Source organism: Convolutriloba macropyga, chromosome 13 (assembly GCF_964194025.1).
Source record: "Convolutriloba macropyga chromosome 13, txConMacr16.3, whole genome shotgun sequence".
Lineage (NCBI taxonomy): Eukaryota > Metazoa > Xenacoelomorpha > Acoela > Convolutidae > Convolutriloba > Convolutriloba macropyga.
The window spans coordinates 1,485,151-1,498,873 of NC_134480.1; the positions used below are offsets into that span (position 1 = coordinate 1,485,151).

At 37.5% G+C, this 13,723-nt stretch overlaps 2 protein-coding genes across 5 annotated transcripts in view; both read left to right on the forward strand.

The window, feature by feature from the left end:
• Window positions 1-323: 323 nt before the first annotated feature.
• LOC142352096 (ribonuclease kappa-like) lies at window positions 324-6,278 on the forward strand. 3 transcript variants are annotated; one of them, XM_075404468.1, is made up of 3 exons: window positions 324-619; window positions 1,385-1,421; window positions 5,741-6,278. In XM_075404468.1, exon 3 carries the CDS (start codon window positions 5,745-5,747, stop codon window positions 6,036-6,038), a length of 294 nt encoding a protein of 97 aa, XP_075260583.1. In that variant the 5' UTR covers window positions 324-619; window positions 1,385-1,421; window positions 5,741-5,744; the 3' UTR covers window positions 6,039-6,278. The 3 variants fall into 3 exon arrangements, with proteins under 3 accessions (XP_075260583.1, XP_075260582.1, XP_075260581.1); XM_075404467.1 differs by having other exon boundaries at window positions 1,388-1,421; XM_075404466.1 differs by lacking the exons at window positions 324-619; window positions 1,385-1,421 and adding an exon at window positions 741-761.
• Window positions 6,279-10,534: 4,256 nt separating this feature from the next.
• LOC142352156 (WD repeat-containing protein 93-like) overlaps window positions 10,535-13,723 on the forward strand; it is a 48,255-nt gene continuing 45,066 nt past the window's right edge. The window contains exons 1-2 of one of the 2 annotated variants that reach the window (XM_075404555.1): window positions 10,535-10,725; window positions 13,224-13,340. In XM_075404555.1, the coding sequence (XP_075260670.1) occupies window positions 10,579-10,725; window positions 13,224-13,340 (264 nt within the window). In that variant the 5' untranslated portion in view covers window positions 10,535-10,578. The remainder of the gene's footprint in view (window positions 10,726-13,223; window positions 13,341-13,723) is intronic. The other variant, XM_075404556.1, reaches the window with a different exon arrangement.

A 13,723-nucleotide genomic window follows, 5' to 3' on the forward strand; every position in this document is an offset into this window, starting at 1 on the left:
TTTATATCATTTTTTGCGGACGATTTAACCCGCAGTCGTAGTAGTCAAAACGTTTTAAAAAAGTTACTTAGCAATTGTAAAAAGCAGGAGGACACATTTGAAATGGCAATCAAATACCCAATTCTCTTTTATGAACAGTTTCGTGAATGACATCTTCGAGCGGATTGCTGCCGAAGCCTCGAAACTGACGCAATACAACAAGAAGTCAACCATCTCGAGTCGCGAGATTCAAACGGCTGTCCGACTGCTGCTGCCGGGAGAACTGGCCAAGCACGCTGTTAGTGAAGGCACCAAAGCCGTCACCAAGTATTCCAGTTCGAAGTAATCGAGATATGACACCGGCCACCCTCCATGCCCCCCCCCCTCTCACCTGAAAGTGATTGAATGTTATGATTTCAACTGAACTGTGCATACTAGTATTCTCTCCCTTCTTGATGTTGAAGTTAAACAGCGTTGTTTGATATTATGATACCTTGTTAGCTATGATATGTTTGCGTTCATGGTTTCATTGGTTGAATTATATGTTGTAACTAAGTTTATATATATGAAACGTAGATTGATATATACTCAAATACGACTAAATTTATGTTGAAAACTTTGCTCCGTTTATATTACTGGTGTGGGTTATTTTGTTACACTTAATTATCAGCACTTTTTGCAACATAATTAACGAATCTTTCATTACAGTCCACCGTTGCCAAGTATGAATCACCCCTCCCCTTCTAAATTTTTATCAAATTTTAACTAAAACACCGCTTCTGGTAAATGGTTTTCACATTGTGTTTGATCAATAGAGAACAGACAGTTATTAATGAGTTAATCAATTCAAGTCATCTGACATATGAATTTTTTTCTTTTGGATGTTCTTCGGAACATTAAATCAAGTCATCTTGTCAACTGATTAAAACACTTCCCTTTAACTCCGATGAATGCTAGGCTAATTGAGAACGTTCTGGTTATCAATTTTTAAGGGAATTAAGAGTGATTTTGGATTATTCCAATGAAGAGGTTATTAAAAACCATTTTTGATATGAAAATCCGGTCAGTAGTACAATTTACCCAATTCCATTTTACTAAAAGCTAACTGCGTTTTTACGCAATTGTTAAACTTACCAGAATGACTATTTAGCATAAAATGGCCCGTGGGACATTGATGTGAAACTGTCACATCCGAACCTGGTATTAATATATCCGGTTAAGTATGTTAAAACGTCCTTGTAATAGCGACAGCTAATTTGAAGTCGAAGATCAAACCGCATTGGGTAAAATGTCAGGTTGGGTATAATGGATTTGGGTAAATTGTGACGTAATCTATAATCCAATTACCTTAATTTCTGGCAACAAATTGAGTGTTATCTAGCTGATAATTAACCAATTACCAAAGCAGACAGTGTTTTTATCTGTGGAAATTAACAACAAAGGTATTTATGGATAGCTAATTTAGTTTCATGCGAGCTAATTAAAAAGTTTTGTTAGTAAATCATATTCGTTTTTCTTTCCATTTCTAGTTTTCAGAGATAAAGGCGTGCAACTAATGGCTGAGTCATCTTGATTTTTGGTTGGGGGGGTGGTGCTTTCTGCAGACCACCCGAAAGGGTGATATGAGCTGGATGTAAGGTGGAGATGAATTGTGACTGTGAACATTCTCTGATTAATAGATTTAAAAAATTAAAAACACAAAAAGATTGATGATTTGCATGTTATAGTTGTTGCTCCAAGTTTTTGCTCTATGTTAAATGATGGCAATTGATGTTGTTTTCGGTCTTTGTGTATGTTATATAGCAGAGGTTGTTGAATTTCAATTTTCCAATGCATAAAAACTAAGTGGAAATTTGATTTCGAGTATTTCGTCCCCAACAATTGATATCTTACTTAAAAATTGTATGAAGTAACTGCTCAGCGTGGTCTGTTTTTGTTAGCAGGAAAAGGTATGTTTGTGTTCTTCTGCACGAGTACAATATTGTGCATCTGTGTATATTCGAAAAGTGAAAGTTTGTTCAGCCACCATTTGATTGGATGAGTCCATATCTTAGAAGACATCACCCCAGAAAAATTCAAATTCTTTGAAATGCTGAAAAATTAGATGAGGCTAATAAGAGCTACACAGTAATTGTATTGCAACACTTTTACCCTTGTGTGTACGCAATTGTATCTCGTCTCTCTCTCGCACAATTACCCGCACACAAGCACGCGCTCGCACACAAACATTTGTTTGCGTGCGTGCGTGCGTGTTGGTGTTTAATTGCTCTTGAATGAAGTTCATAGCAATTATTGTAAATGTGTGTGTCTTTTTTATGCAAAATTTTTGCTTGACAATTTTGACTTTTTGAGTCTTTTACGCCCTTGACTTTTTGCGTTTCGCGTGATCTAAAATTCTCTCTCAATCACAATTTCAAGCAGCTGAACTCAATTGGCGGCAGTTTAATACTAAAAGTCAAATGAAAAGTGCGCCAAAACTGGTGCCATTTTTCACTTTAAATCTTAATAGTGGTATATGTTAACCTCTAATGTGGTTATTTGAAGCGCACTATTGAACTTCTTAGTCCCATTTAGGCTCCCTCCTCCTCCCCCCCCCCCCCGACTGAAGCAGGCTGCAATTGATTAGAGCTCCCACTAGTCGTTCGAGAGCAATTCTTCCGACGTATAGTCGGTTATGTTTGCTTATATGTTTGTGTGCGTGGGCGCTTGGCGCTTGAGTGGAGCGATACGAGTAACAATTGCATACATCGGACTGCAAAAACTGGTTAAGAGGGTGTACGTGTCGTGTTCTGGTAGGTCTTTTGTGTCGAAGACAACACCGAACAAAATTTAACAAATGTTAAATCAACGAAACTCATGAAATTGTCATATATTTTTTGGAGTTCTCTTATTGTTCTGTTAATTGTTCTGTGGCAATAATGACAAGTCTCCTTGGTTTTCTTAAAACAATTTTTTGCCAAATCTCTAGCCAGGTGCTCAAACCAACGACCCTGTCATCAAGATTCAATGCGCTACCATCTGCGCTATGTGGGCTCGCTATCAATATTTTTCAATGTTTACGCATACAATACTGACTGCTTAATATGTATCCTCGTTTGTTTACGTTCGCAAAACCTCCGTCCCCGAAATGGGGATTTCGAAAACAGGGAATAATTTTATATCGGTGCGGACATATTTACCAGTGGTCGTTTTTACCATTGACGTGCGCGCAGTGCCCTCGCTGCCTTAATAAAGATTTTCGATGTGACTAATATGGAGTTGTCCATGGGGAGACAGATCATCGGCTATTCATACAAATTTACTTGACTTAAGCTGCTTTTGCGGGAGTTGACCACTTAATGCAACAATTCAAGGTTGCTAATTAAACATCTAACCGCCTTTTCCAAATTGCGTCTGCGTGGAACTGAGCATGCAGGTTTCTCTCCTGATATTGAAGTCGTCTTACTTCGAAGGCATAGTGATTGACCGGATTCCAAGCATGAAGATATTAGAATTATCACATCAATTATTTCTGTTGAGTCAGAGATCACGAGGGGAAGTGACCGTTTTTGTAAAATTGTATCGGTTTAACCGAAGATGGTTTGTAGGGCTTCCATGGTTAGATGTTGGTTGCGAGGCACTGCATATGAGGTTGTTATTGTACGCAAGCTCACTAGAAATCAACCCCCTGGTGTTGGTTCACCAAACAGTTTTATTATACACAATCTATAAACGGGATGACAGCTGCTTCTACTAGCGTTTAATGCGGGCACTAGAGCTCAGCGAACTGTTAACCATTGGAAACTATGATGAGAGTAAAAGTTGCGACAGGGCTTTTTTCCTTTTCCCTGAATTTGATTTTCGTCAAGTTATTTATTTTCAACTGGCATCTACTCAGATTGGACAAGAAACTGCAGTTTCCCTTCAGCGGTCCGGAGCTTTGCGGGTTGAAAATTGAGACTGCGATGAGCTGTAATAGGCGTGCTGTTAAAGATATAGGAGGAGGGAAGCTTTGACACGAAATATTTCTCAGTAAACCTTTTTTGGTAATTGATCAGATATCTTTCGTGGGAAATGTTGCTCGCAACGCTGGTTTTTTTTGCCTTTTTACTGGATGTTCTGAGGGAGTAGATATCAGACCTTTGCGTAATCTCAGTATTTGACTGGATTGGAAAATCTAGAATACCATAATTTTTGACTTTTCAACTGGCTGTTTTCACAAAGATTATTGGCTGGGATGTCTCTCTTGACACTTTCGACAGGAGTGTCTGCCGGTACGATGTGAAACCTGTTTAATTGTTTTACAATTTTTTTCACACGCTCTATTATCAACCAAGGTGGCTGTTTCTCAATGGAACTCAGTCACTGAAGCACAGTTGTACAATCAGTTAAGATACAATTTTTGTATTAAGGGGTATCGTTAACGCTTTAAGGATACCTAATTTTTGACGCGTTACTAGGCCCGCTTGGAGTTCAGTTTGGGTATGGCCAAACACTTCGTGGCTGAAACTCGTCTTTCCTTTATGGAGTCAATTTCAGTGCACTGTGGACCCTGACTACTTTATTTTACACAGGCTATGGAGCTAACAGCTCCTGAGAACTAATTCCGAAAGCATTACGCTCGTGTTAGTTTTTCTGACAAGTCCAGGTAGCCGTCCATATAAAGTTTGTCAAATGTGGTTTGAGATATCTTTGGACACTGACAACAATTGTCCGCAGCTTTTGATGGCTTATTTCGCCCGGGTCGGTTTACCAATTATTTGAGCGCTAAAATCGTTAAACTTGAAATCGAGTAGAATCGAAGAAATGGAAATCTTTATTCCAGATTTCAGCAAGCCTCTGTTGCAGCAAGCGTCTGGATGAGGACAGATGCTGCGTTTTCCACGGCAAACCGCGATTTAACTGGTTATTTTTTGCTTGGAAGTTAATATTTTTAATTGCTCTTGAATGAAGTTCATTGCAATTATTGTAAACGTGAGTGTCCTTTTTTGTGCAAAATTTTCGCTTGACAATTTTTTCTTTTTGAGTGACTTTTACGCCCTTGACTTTTTGCGTTTCGCGTGATCTAAAATTCTCTCTCACTCACAATTTGAAGCAGCTGAACTCAATTGGCGGCAATTTAATACTAAAAGTCAAATGAAAAGTGCGCCAAAACTACTGCCATTTTCACTTTAAATCTTAATAGTGGTATATGTTAACCTCTAATGTGGTTATTTGAAGCCCACTATTGAACTTCTTAGTCCCATTTAGGCTCCCCCTCCCTCCTCCTCCCCCCCCCCCCCCCCCCCCCCCGACTGAAGCAGGCTGCAATTGATTAGAGCTCCCACTAGTCGTTCGAGAGCAATTCTTCCGACGTTTAGTCGGTTATGTTTTCTGTTACTTCATTGAGTAGCAAAAATAATATTAGTTTGGCCATTTAATTGTCAAAATATTTGGTTCCTTTTTCATCATCCGCAAAAAAATTATCTAGAAGCTTTTTGTTCATTTTTTTTGGCGTTTCTGAAAGTAAAGCATCACTGACTTGTTTTAAACTGAAATCTTTTAACTAAACATTTGAATACCTTCTGAAGTATATGTTACGAGAAGTGGGGATTTGATTGTACACATTTTAGCGGCTCATTCTATATCCATGTTATGTTTATTAGGCAGAACCAACCTTATCAGTGCAAAATGACGCATTGGGTTGTTGTTCAAATGGGCTTGTAGACAGTAAAAAAACCACGGGGTTCTTCTTGGTGTGAATCAGATTAATGAAAAGTAACTTGTTTTACGACCATTTCAGAAGCATGGCAGGAGCAATATTCTGTTCACCAACAACCAGCTTCTTTTGCGCTTTTATTGGCCTCTGGGGTCTGGTCATGCTGCCTCTGATGGGCGTGTTCTTCTGGATTCACGCCGTGACATTCATTGAGGACGTATCTTACGACGAACCCCCTCAAAACTTCACTAAGGATGGGCTTGAAGATGCTTACGAGACTGTGGCTGTGAACATGTTTATTGCAACTGGTGTCTACCTCCTCGGATTCCTTCTTTGCATTTGTCAGTTTGTGAACAGGAAGACCAGCCTCATTCCATCGTAATTTATTCCTTATTTGGGAATTTCAAATATGCGGTTTTCAACTTGTTTGATGGAGTTGGATAATTGATAATGTAATCATGATTTTTACAACAACATGTATTTAGTCAAAACTAGATAATGAATGTTTTGCTATTTTTGAATTTTATTTGCTGTTTTATATGTATATCTGAGTTATCAATGCATTCTAAATAGTCGCTAAATTGGTATATAGTATAAAAGTAATTCAAATTATTCTTATAAATTTGATAGTTTTCGGATTAATTCATAGTTTAAGTGGATATTAATTGGAGAATAGCATTGCTTGTCGAAAAATTGCAGATAGTAAATCGAAGTGTTCTGATAGTTTGCCGCTCATTTTAAAGAGCCCCGACGCCACTTCCGAATTTAACCCTGCACTAGGTTTTTAAGTTATGGTTAAGTGACTCTGCTTGAAGTCACTGAGAACTTCTGGCGTTTATCGAGAACCGCGAAGCGGATCGAGATATTAAGTCAGAATTTCGAAGTGACTTCTGCAGAGTCACTTAACCATGCTTAAAACACGAAACACACACGTTTTAAAATGACGAAAGTCAACGGATGTCAACTTTTGGCTAAGTAGGAACATCCCGCATTTTAACTTCTGGCACTGCAGACTTCCGCATTTTAAAATGTGCACGTAAAATGTGCAAATAAGATAATCTAATTTTACTGACAGTGTTGGGCGGTATTATACAAATCGATAAAAAGTTTACAAGATGTGGTGAGACAACACAAAATTGTTTTTGGAATTTTAGAATTTGAAAACTGTAATGTTTTCAATCTCTCAAACAAAGTTTTTAGAAATTGTATCAGTCTCGTGGTCTTTTTTAATGCGAGTTTTCGCCGGAATCTTTTTACTTCGTCCTCGAAAATGGGATAAACAGGTAACGCTTGGAGGGCATTAAGTTCTCTTGAGCCTTTCGGCCTACTAGACTCTAAGTATGCGATTCACCGAATCTGTTTTGTAGGCATAAGTTTATAGTGTGGACGGCTGTTCTTAAGAGTTCGCCCCATTTCACGCCCCTACACCCGCTTCACCCCCCCCCCACACACACACACACACTTCTACCCCACCCCGGCCCTGCATATCGTTCCACCTGTAAGACAGTTCTCTCGACCTCCCACCTCACCGTGCGATGCCCATCTCCCCCCAAACCCCACCACACGCACATTCGATAAAGCTTAAGCTAGGCTCCCTAATGCGTAGCTGGCTACTCGCGAAGCCAACTGCTCGCAAGTCGTTTGAGAGCAATTCTCATGACGTTAGTCGGTTATGTTTTTTTTTGAGTTATGGTTTTATTTAAACCGTAGATCATACCGAGACATCTTTTTTTAAATGCGGTATCTGAGCCGACCTGTTATTCGCGTTTTCTTCGTTAAGTTTTTTTTATTTTTTGTTAGGACCTTTGTCTTCACCTGTACTTAAAATCCGCTTTTGTTTATTCATAAATGCATTTTTTTATTGAAATGCGTACATGACGTCATTTTTCACGCTCATGGAGAGTTTTCGCGTTAATATTTTTCGAGCATACGTGCTTGCCTCTCTCAAAACGAATTTCTCCCATTGATTTTATGCTCACTTGCATGGGTGTAGTTTAGTTGAATTGAGATTAAGAATATAATTGAATGTTATCCGAGGGCTTCTTTGCTGGACATAAGGTTAAAATAATTAAAAAAAAATACAACGACTAGAAGGAAAACTTGCTTTTTTAAAAAAAAAAATTTAATGGTATTTTGGGACTACATGTGTACAAAGCTATCCGTGTTTCTGTTTTCTGACATACAAGCTATGTTTTATCGGCATAATTTTATTGGAAAATAGTTTTGCTGAATTCAAAAACCGCTTATTTTTTAAGTATCTGTAAAATTTGGAAAACGAAAAAGAAAAATTGATAACAGTTGGTTTAAGTTGTAACTGGAACTAGTTACATAATATCGTGAAAACCATGTCTTGGCCAAAACTGATGCTAACATTGCTGAAAAAGTGTGTAGAACAGCCGTTTGAAGACAATTCCCTTTCGAAATAGATATAGTTAAACACGAGCAATCCTTAATTAATGATGTTGAAGAGAAGTGTGTTTCAAATGGCTTGATAAATTCAAATCGGATGCGCTAAGACCAAAAACAATTCTGGTCCTTGTCAAAAGCGAGCATTTTGCACGCAAAATCGTGGCTCGAGCTTCAAATATCAAAACCAATGAGGACAAGATTTATGGAAATGTCTTTATAAGCAGACCCCTTGATAAATATGAGCAATAGCGAAAAATCAGTTTCTCATATCGAAGAAAATTGATTATTGCGAAAAGCAGGAAAAATGTAAGTTGGGATCCTTAAAACTATATCTTTACAATGTATTTTTCCCAATAGATTTGAAAATTGACTATCCAGAACAAACATCCATCCTTGTTTGAACCTTCTTCTTTTAATTGCCAAAGCCGCCTTTTTAACAAAAAATGCACAGCTCCCGCTCAAACTTTGCAACCATTGGAGTGAACGACGTGTTATCTATTTGCGAAAGGGTTGATCAAAGTCATTGAAATGCGGAACTCTTCTTGGACTTATTTTATATCTGCATATGAGACAGACGTAGTAACAATTGCTGAATCATCTCGTGGCAGAACTTTGTTATTAAAGCGTGCTACATGTCATCACAGTTATGTTTACTAAACGATTACAACGCTTACTCCCTCCAGCACCTTCGGCGGGAATCAGTGCGCTTACTCCGTCCCTCAATTTACTTACCCCCCCCCCCCCCCCCCCTCCAGACCCTCGCCCCAACCCAGGAACAAGTTCTTGGCACTTCTCTTTGTACAATGGCAGATCTTCTCAACTATGAAAATATTTTTAGGTTGATCACAAAATTATTATCGGGTAATTCGTTCTCCGGCTGTCGACTGAATTGATCACAATTATAGCGAATTCAGCGAGAAAAGCTTATTGAATGAATGGAGGCTTTGATGTTACAATCCCGGGTCGGCCTATCTTAGATACCATACTTAAGATCATTTATGGTTCCATCCACGGAAGGCCAAATATTCGTGTATGATCTTAGCATGGTATCCTAGATACCATAAATAGTCGGGTGTATGATATCTAAGATAGTCATTAATGATGGCCATTAGGAAAAAATATTGGAGGAGTAGGGTATTAAAAAAAACCTGAAATTTGCGAGAATTTTGTATCAAAACAGGATAATGCTAAATGTAGAAAAAGAAGTACTCGAGAAACAGTAGGTCAAGGGCCGTTAGAATCAGCAAACACTTATCTTGTTAAAACGTCTGAAACTGTTCTAGTTTTTGCCTGAAAACTCCCTAACATGATGTGAAAAGCTTTTTCGAGTCACAAATGAAGTTGAACAAAAGAGTTTTATGATCTTGTATGGGCCATAAAAGCCTATGGCCTTGAATATGGTACACAAGACACCATAGAACTTTTTTTTCTTGTTGAAGGCCAATGGAAACTACGATATTCGTTGTAATACGCGATCTAAAAGACGTCATTTGAGATCACCTTTAATTTTTTATGGGCTTATGTATGGTATCAGAGAAGCCAAACAACCATTCATGTCTTACCTTTGGTTTCCAAGAAACATTTATAGTCGCCAACGTGGGGTAGAAGATTATTTTGGCCACAACCAATTCCTCTTTCTCAAATTAATCTTTACTTCACCTAGAATAGGAATTTTTATCTCTCATTAACCCCCCCGCCCCTGAAAAAATTAAGTGCGGATAACAAATCATATGAAATTATTCTTACCGTTAAAATTTCGAAATGTTACTTATTGTCTGCTCCGTAATAGAAACGGCTGAGTTACTGCATCTGAGATTACAATGATCTGAACGATCTTATATTAACAAAAATCATTTGATCCGTACTGTTTCGCAAATGTTGATTTATTAGTTATTATATGGTATGACTGGTTACGCTCGCATTTACACCAGTTCTATCAAAAACCCGTCTCCGTTCTTCTCTCAAGGAGGATATAATTAAAAACCTCTGAACAAAAAACTAGCCCGCAACTTGGGTTAGATTGCACTAGTTTTGTAATTCAAATTTTAGTAGATTTTGAATAGGTTTACTTTTAAAGCACAGAATTGACAAACCGCTTGATTTCCTACTTATCATATTCGCCGAGGTTCTCTGTCTTTTATGAGTCAGAACAGTTCAATATTTTAATTTCAGTTGAAAATTAGTACTGAAAATATACAAATTGTGCCTAATTTTATCTATTCTGAACAATACAACGAAATTTGTCTGAGCTGTGAATATTTGGATATTTTCTGCCACTCTACCGTCACCACAGTTGTAGCGCTCGTCCAATTTTATTGTAAAAGATTATGTAAAAATATGAGAAATGATCTGCGAGGTTGCGACAAACAGAAAAGAGATGAGCGATTCGAGCATATTTAGCATAATTGAAATAAATTAAATCGTGGACGTCTATTTTGAGTCTGTCATGTCATGCGGTGTAGGTTGTTTTTTATCATTATTTTGTTTCAGATAGTTTTGTTGTGTATATAGCAATGCCGGTGTATTTGCGTAAAGAGGAGGGGGAACCCTCCCTCCAGACACCCTCCATTACTGAATTCAAGTTGAAGGACGATGACTTCATTCTGGACCCAGAGATCCTATTTGACTACTTGCCTCAGCCATACAGGATGATCGATAAGGTAAAATTTATCTTCGTTTAAGTTCAAATTTGTCCCTGCCCATTTTTTTATATAACCCACAAAACTCTCATGCTACCTTGTCAGATAATGATTTATTGAGCAAAGGCACGGGGGGTATTCCATGCCTTGCATATTTTCATCTACCTCTAAAATTTTACGCACACGTGGCTGACAGTGCTTTTCGAGAGAGACAAATTTAACCAAATGTTGTCGGAAAAGTCACCTAAAATTGGCAGATTTCAATCGTGCAAAAATATAAACTGAAATTGTTGTTTTGACAGATTAATTGTATTTGTAAAATCTTCGTTAAAAACGTAATTCTGTCAATCGCTCTTCCAACAGGAGCAGGATTGATCCGCAGTATTAAAGATGCTGTTTACTTTTCCTTGTTCATGCCAATCCGCATTGTTTGTTGTCCCAGTGTCTGATAGAATTGTACAAGTTACCTAATTTTTGTTTAATAGCCGCACAGCGATAGCTGGGGCTATTATTAATAGCCGCACAGCGATAGCTGGGGCTATTATTGGCCTTCTCTTGGTTTTTTACAATTCAAGAATTTGAATTGTATTGGGGCGCTGTCTTTTTTTACGACTCGAAGAGGAGTATTGGAGAAGTCCTTTTTTTAAATCAATTTTATTGGAGTGATTTTTGAAGCGGGAAATGAAACGCGTGAAAAAATTTGGAGTGATTTTGGCGCTGAACAAAAGTGAAGAGCGGAGCGAAAAGAAAGTGGTTTTTGTTCATACCGCTGTTTTTGAGAGAGCGAGAAATTGCTGTGTGAAAAATTTTCTCTAGGCGAGCAAAATTTTTTTTGTTCACGTGCGGCATTTTAAAGCAGTTTTTTTCATTTACTTTGGTTAAGAGGTTTGGTTATGATTTTGTCTTAAGTTTGGGCTGGTATCGGTAGGGGTTTGAAGGTTTCTGGAAATTCGTATGAATTTTGTGATAATTCGGGGGTTTTTAATGTATTTTGCTGATTTTCGGGCTAATTTTTGCGTTTTTTGACGATTATTTTTTTACTGGCTCAAATGGGTATTGAAGAAACCCCTTCTACTTGAGCAAATTTATGATAACAATTGGTTACAGTTTTGTGGGTAAGAATCATTTTTTTTGTTGAGAAATATGACAAAAAAATGGCGAAAATTGGAACTATTTTTCTTAATTTTTTGCAGTTTTTCGTTTTTTTTCTGTTTTTAGCTAAGTTTCTTTGCCTATTATGACTTGTCTATTGTATTGCGACTATCTGGATACCCTATTGGCTGAAGGGATTTTTTTTGGATTTATATGTTTTTTGAAATGTTAAAAAAATTTAGTAACTTTTTTCAGTGAAAGTTGTTTTTAAGAGCTTTTTTTTCATAATTTAGCCTAAACTATTTTTTAAAATTCACATAAGTGTTTTTTTATGTACTAATTGTTTTGATAAAGTTAGATTGGCAGAGATAGTTTTTTCCGGATCTCAATTTATAACAAAGTTTGTTCAGATTTTTTATCATATTTTAACAGATTTGATTTTATTGTTTTCAATTTTTTGTTTCATGACATTGTTTCAATATAATCATAAATTAGTGAAAGCACGTTTTGTTTGATGAGTAGTTGGATGGCGTTTGAATGGATTTTCTCTTCGAGCCGTTTCCGGAATTCTTCCGGCTATGTTTTTTTTTAAGATCTGTTCACACATTTTCATGATTTTTGAAGTCAAATTGGAGTAGTGATTTTGGTCACGCCGAAACAGGAAGTGGAGCGAAAAAGCGAGTGGTTTTGCGGCGTGAAGTTTTTTCGCTCTAAATTTAAAGTAGAGTCAGAAAACGGTGTTTGAACAAAAATTCGCTTTCTCACTAGTGATTTTTTGTTCACATGCAGCAATTTCTTTGATTTTTACTGTTTTTTCGAATTTTTGGATCGGATTTTTTTCTAAATGGTTTTCCCAATCCATTCATAGTCCGTTCTAGGTCTAGTTTTCTGTTTAGTCAATAAAAATTCTTTGAATTGTACGTCAGGACTTGACCTGCTATGTTTTTTTATTTCGTCGTCATGATTTTTGTTACGACCATATGACGTCACAGCCACTTTTTGTTCATTCGTTCATGCAATTTCAACTGAATTGCATGTGTGACGGCATTTTTCGCTCTTAGTGGAGCGAGTTTTTTTTTGTTCATTCGCGTGATTTAATTTTTGGTCACACTTGACGTACCTCACTCAAAAAAATGAATTCCTCACTTTGAAATTGACTTTTATTTACTTTAGTTCAAAGAGATATGGTCAAATGGGTGTGTGTCACTCTAAATGAAGGTTATTTGAGATCAGCTAATAGAGGCAGCAATAACTCATACAGATTTTTAATCAAAATATAGCAGATCAGCCTTCAATGAAAAGACAATTTTTTTTGGTCTCTTTACTGTTTTTTTGAGACTGCCGATCTACGAATCTATTGCGGCTATTTTCTGGCAATCTGCCAGCTATGTTTGTTAATATTGCAAATCCAGAAATAGTCCGCTTAGATGCTGGAATTGGTGCTGGACATCACATGGGAGAAGATAGAAGTCATTGAGGCGGAGAAGGCTCGAAGGGCCGCAGAGAGAAAAGTCCCAATATACAGTAGTCCCGACGAAGTGCCTGTAAGTATACCGAAAATCATCAGCATTTTTGAGACGGAAGGGGTGCTTTTATGGGGGGGGGGACTGGAACTGTTATAGCAAAGGAAATTTTAACCTTGATTGCAAATCACAATCACCTGCCTGAATGTTCTCTTGGTCACAACATCACTCTTAAATGACTTGCGCTTACTTTACAGGAGGAGTTAAGATCTACTGAGGATTTCTCTAATTGTAGGTTATGTGAGGGACCAATTCATCTAAATCAAGTTCAAGCATCATACCTTTCTTCCGAAAGGCTGCTGTCTAGTAGTTTAGGTCTTACTTTTTCCTTGGTATTCGAAAAATTTTGGCCTCCTCGAGATTCATTTTCTTTCTAAAAGCCGCAAAGCGATAGCTGGAAGCTT

Excerpts from the sequence above, each read along its gene's own strand:
- LOC142352096 (XM_075404468.1), top strand. The coding sequence starts at position 5,745 with ATGGCAGGAGCAATATTCTGTTCACCAACAACCAGCTTCTTTTGCGCT.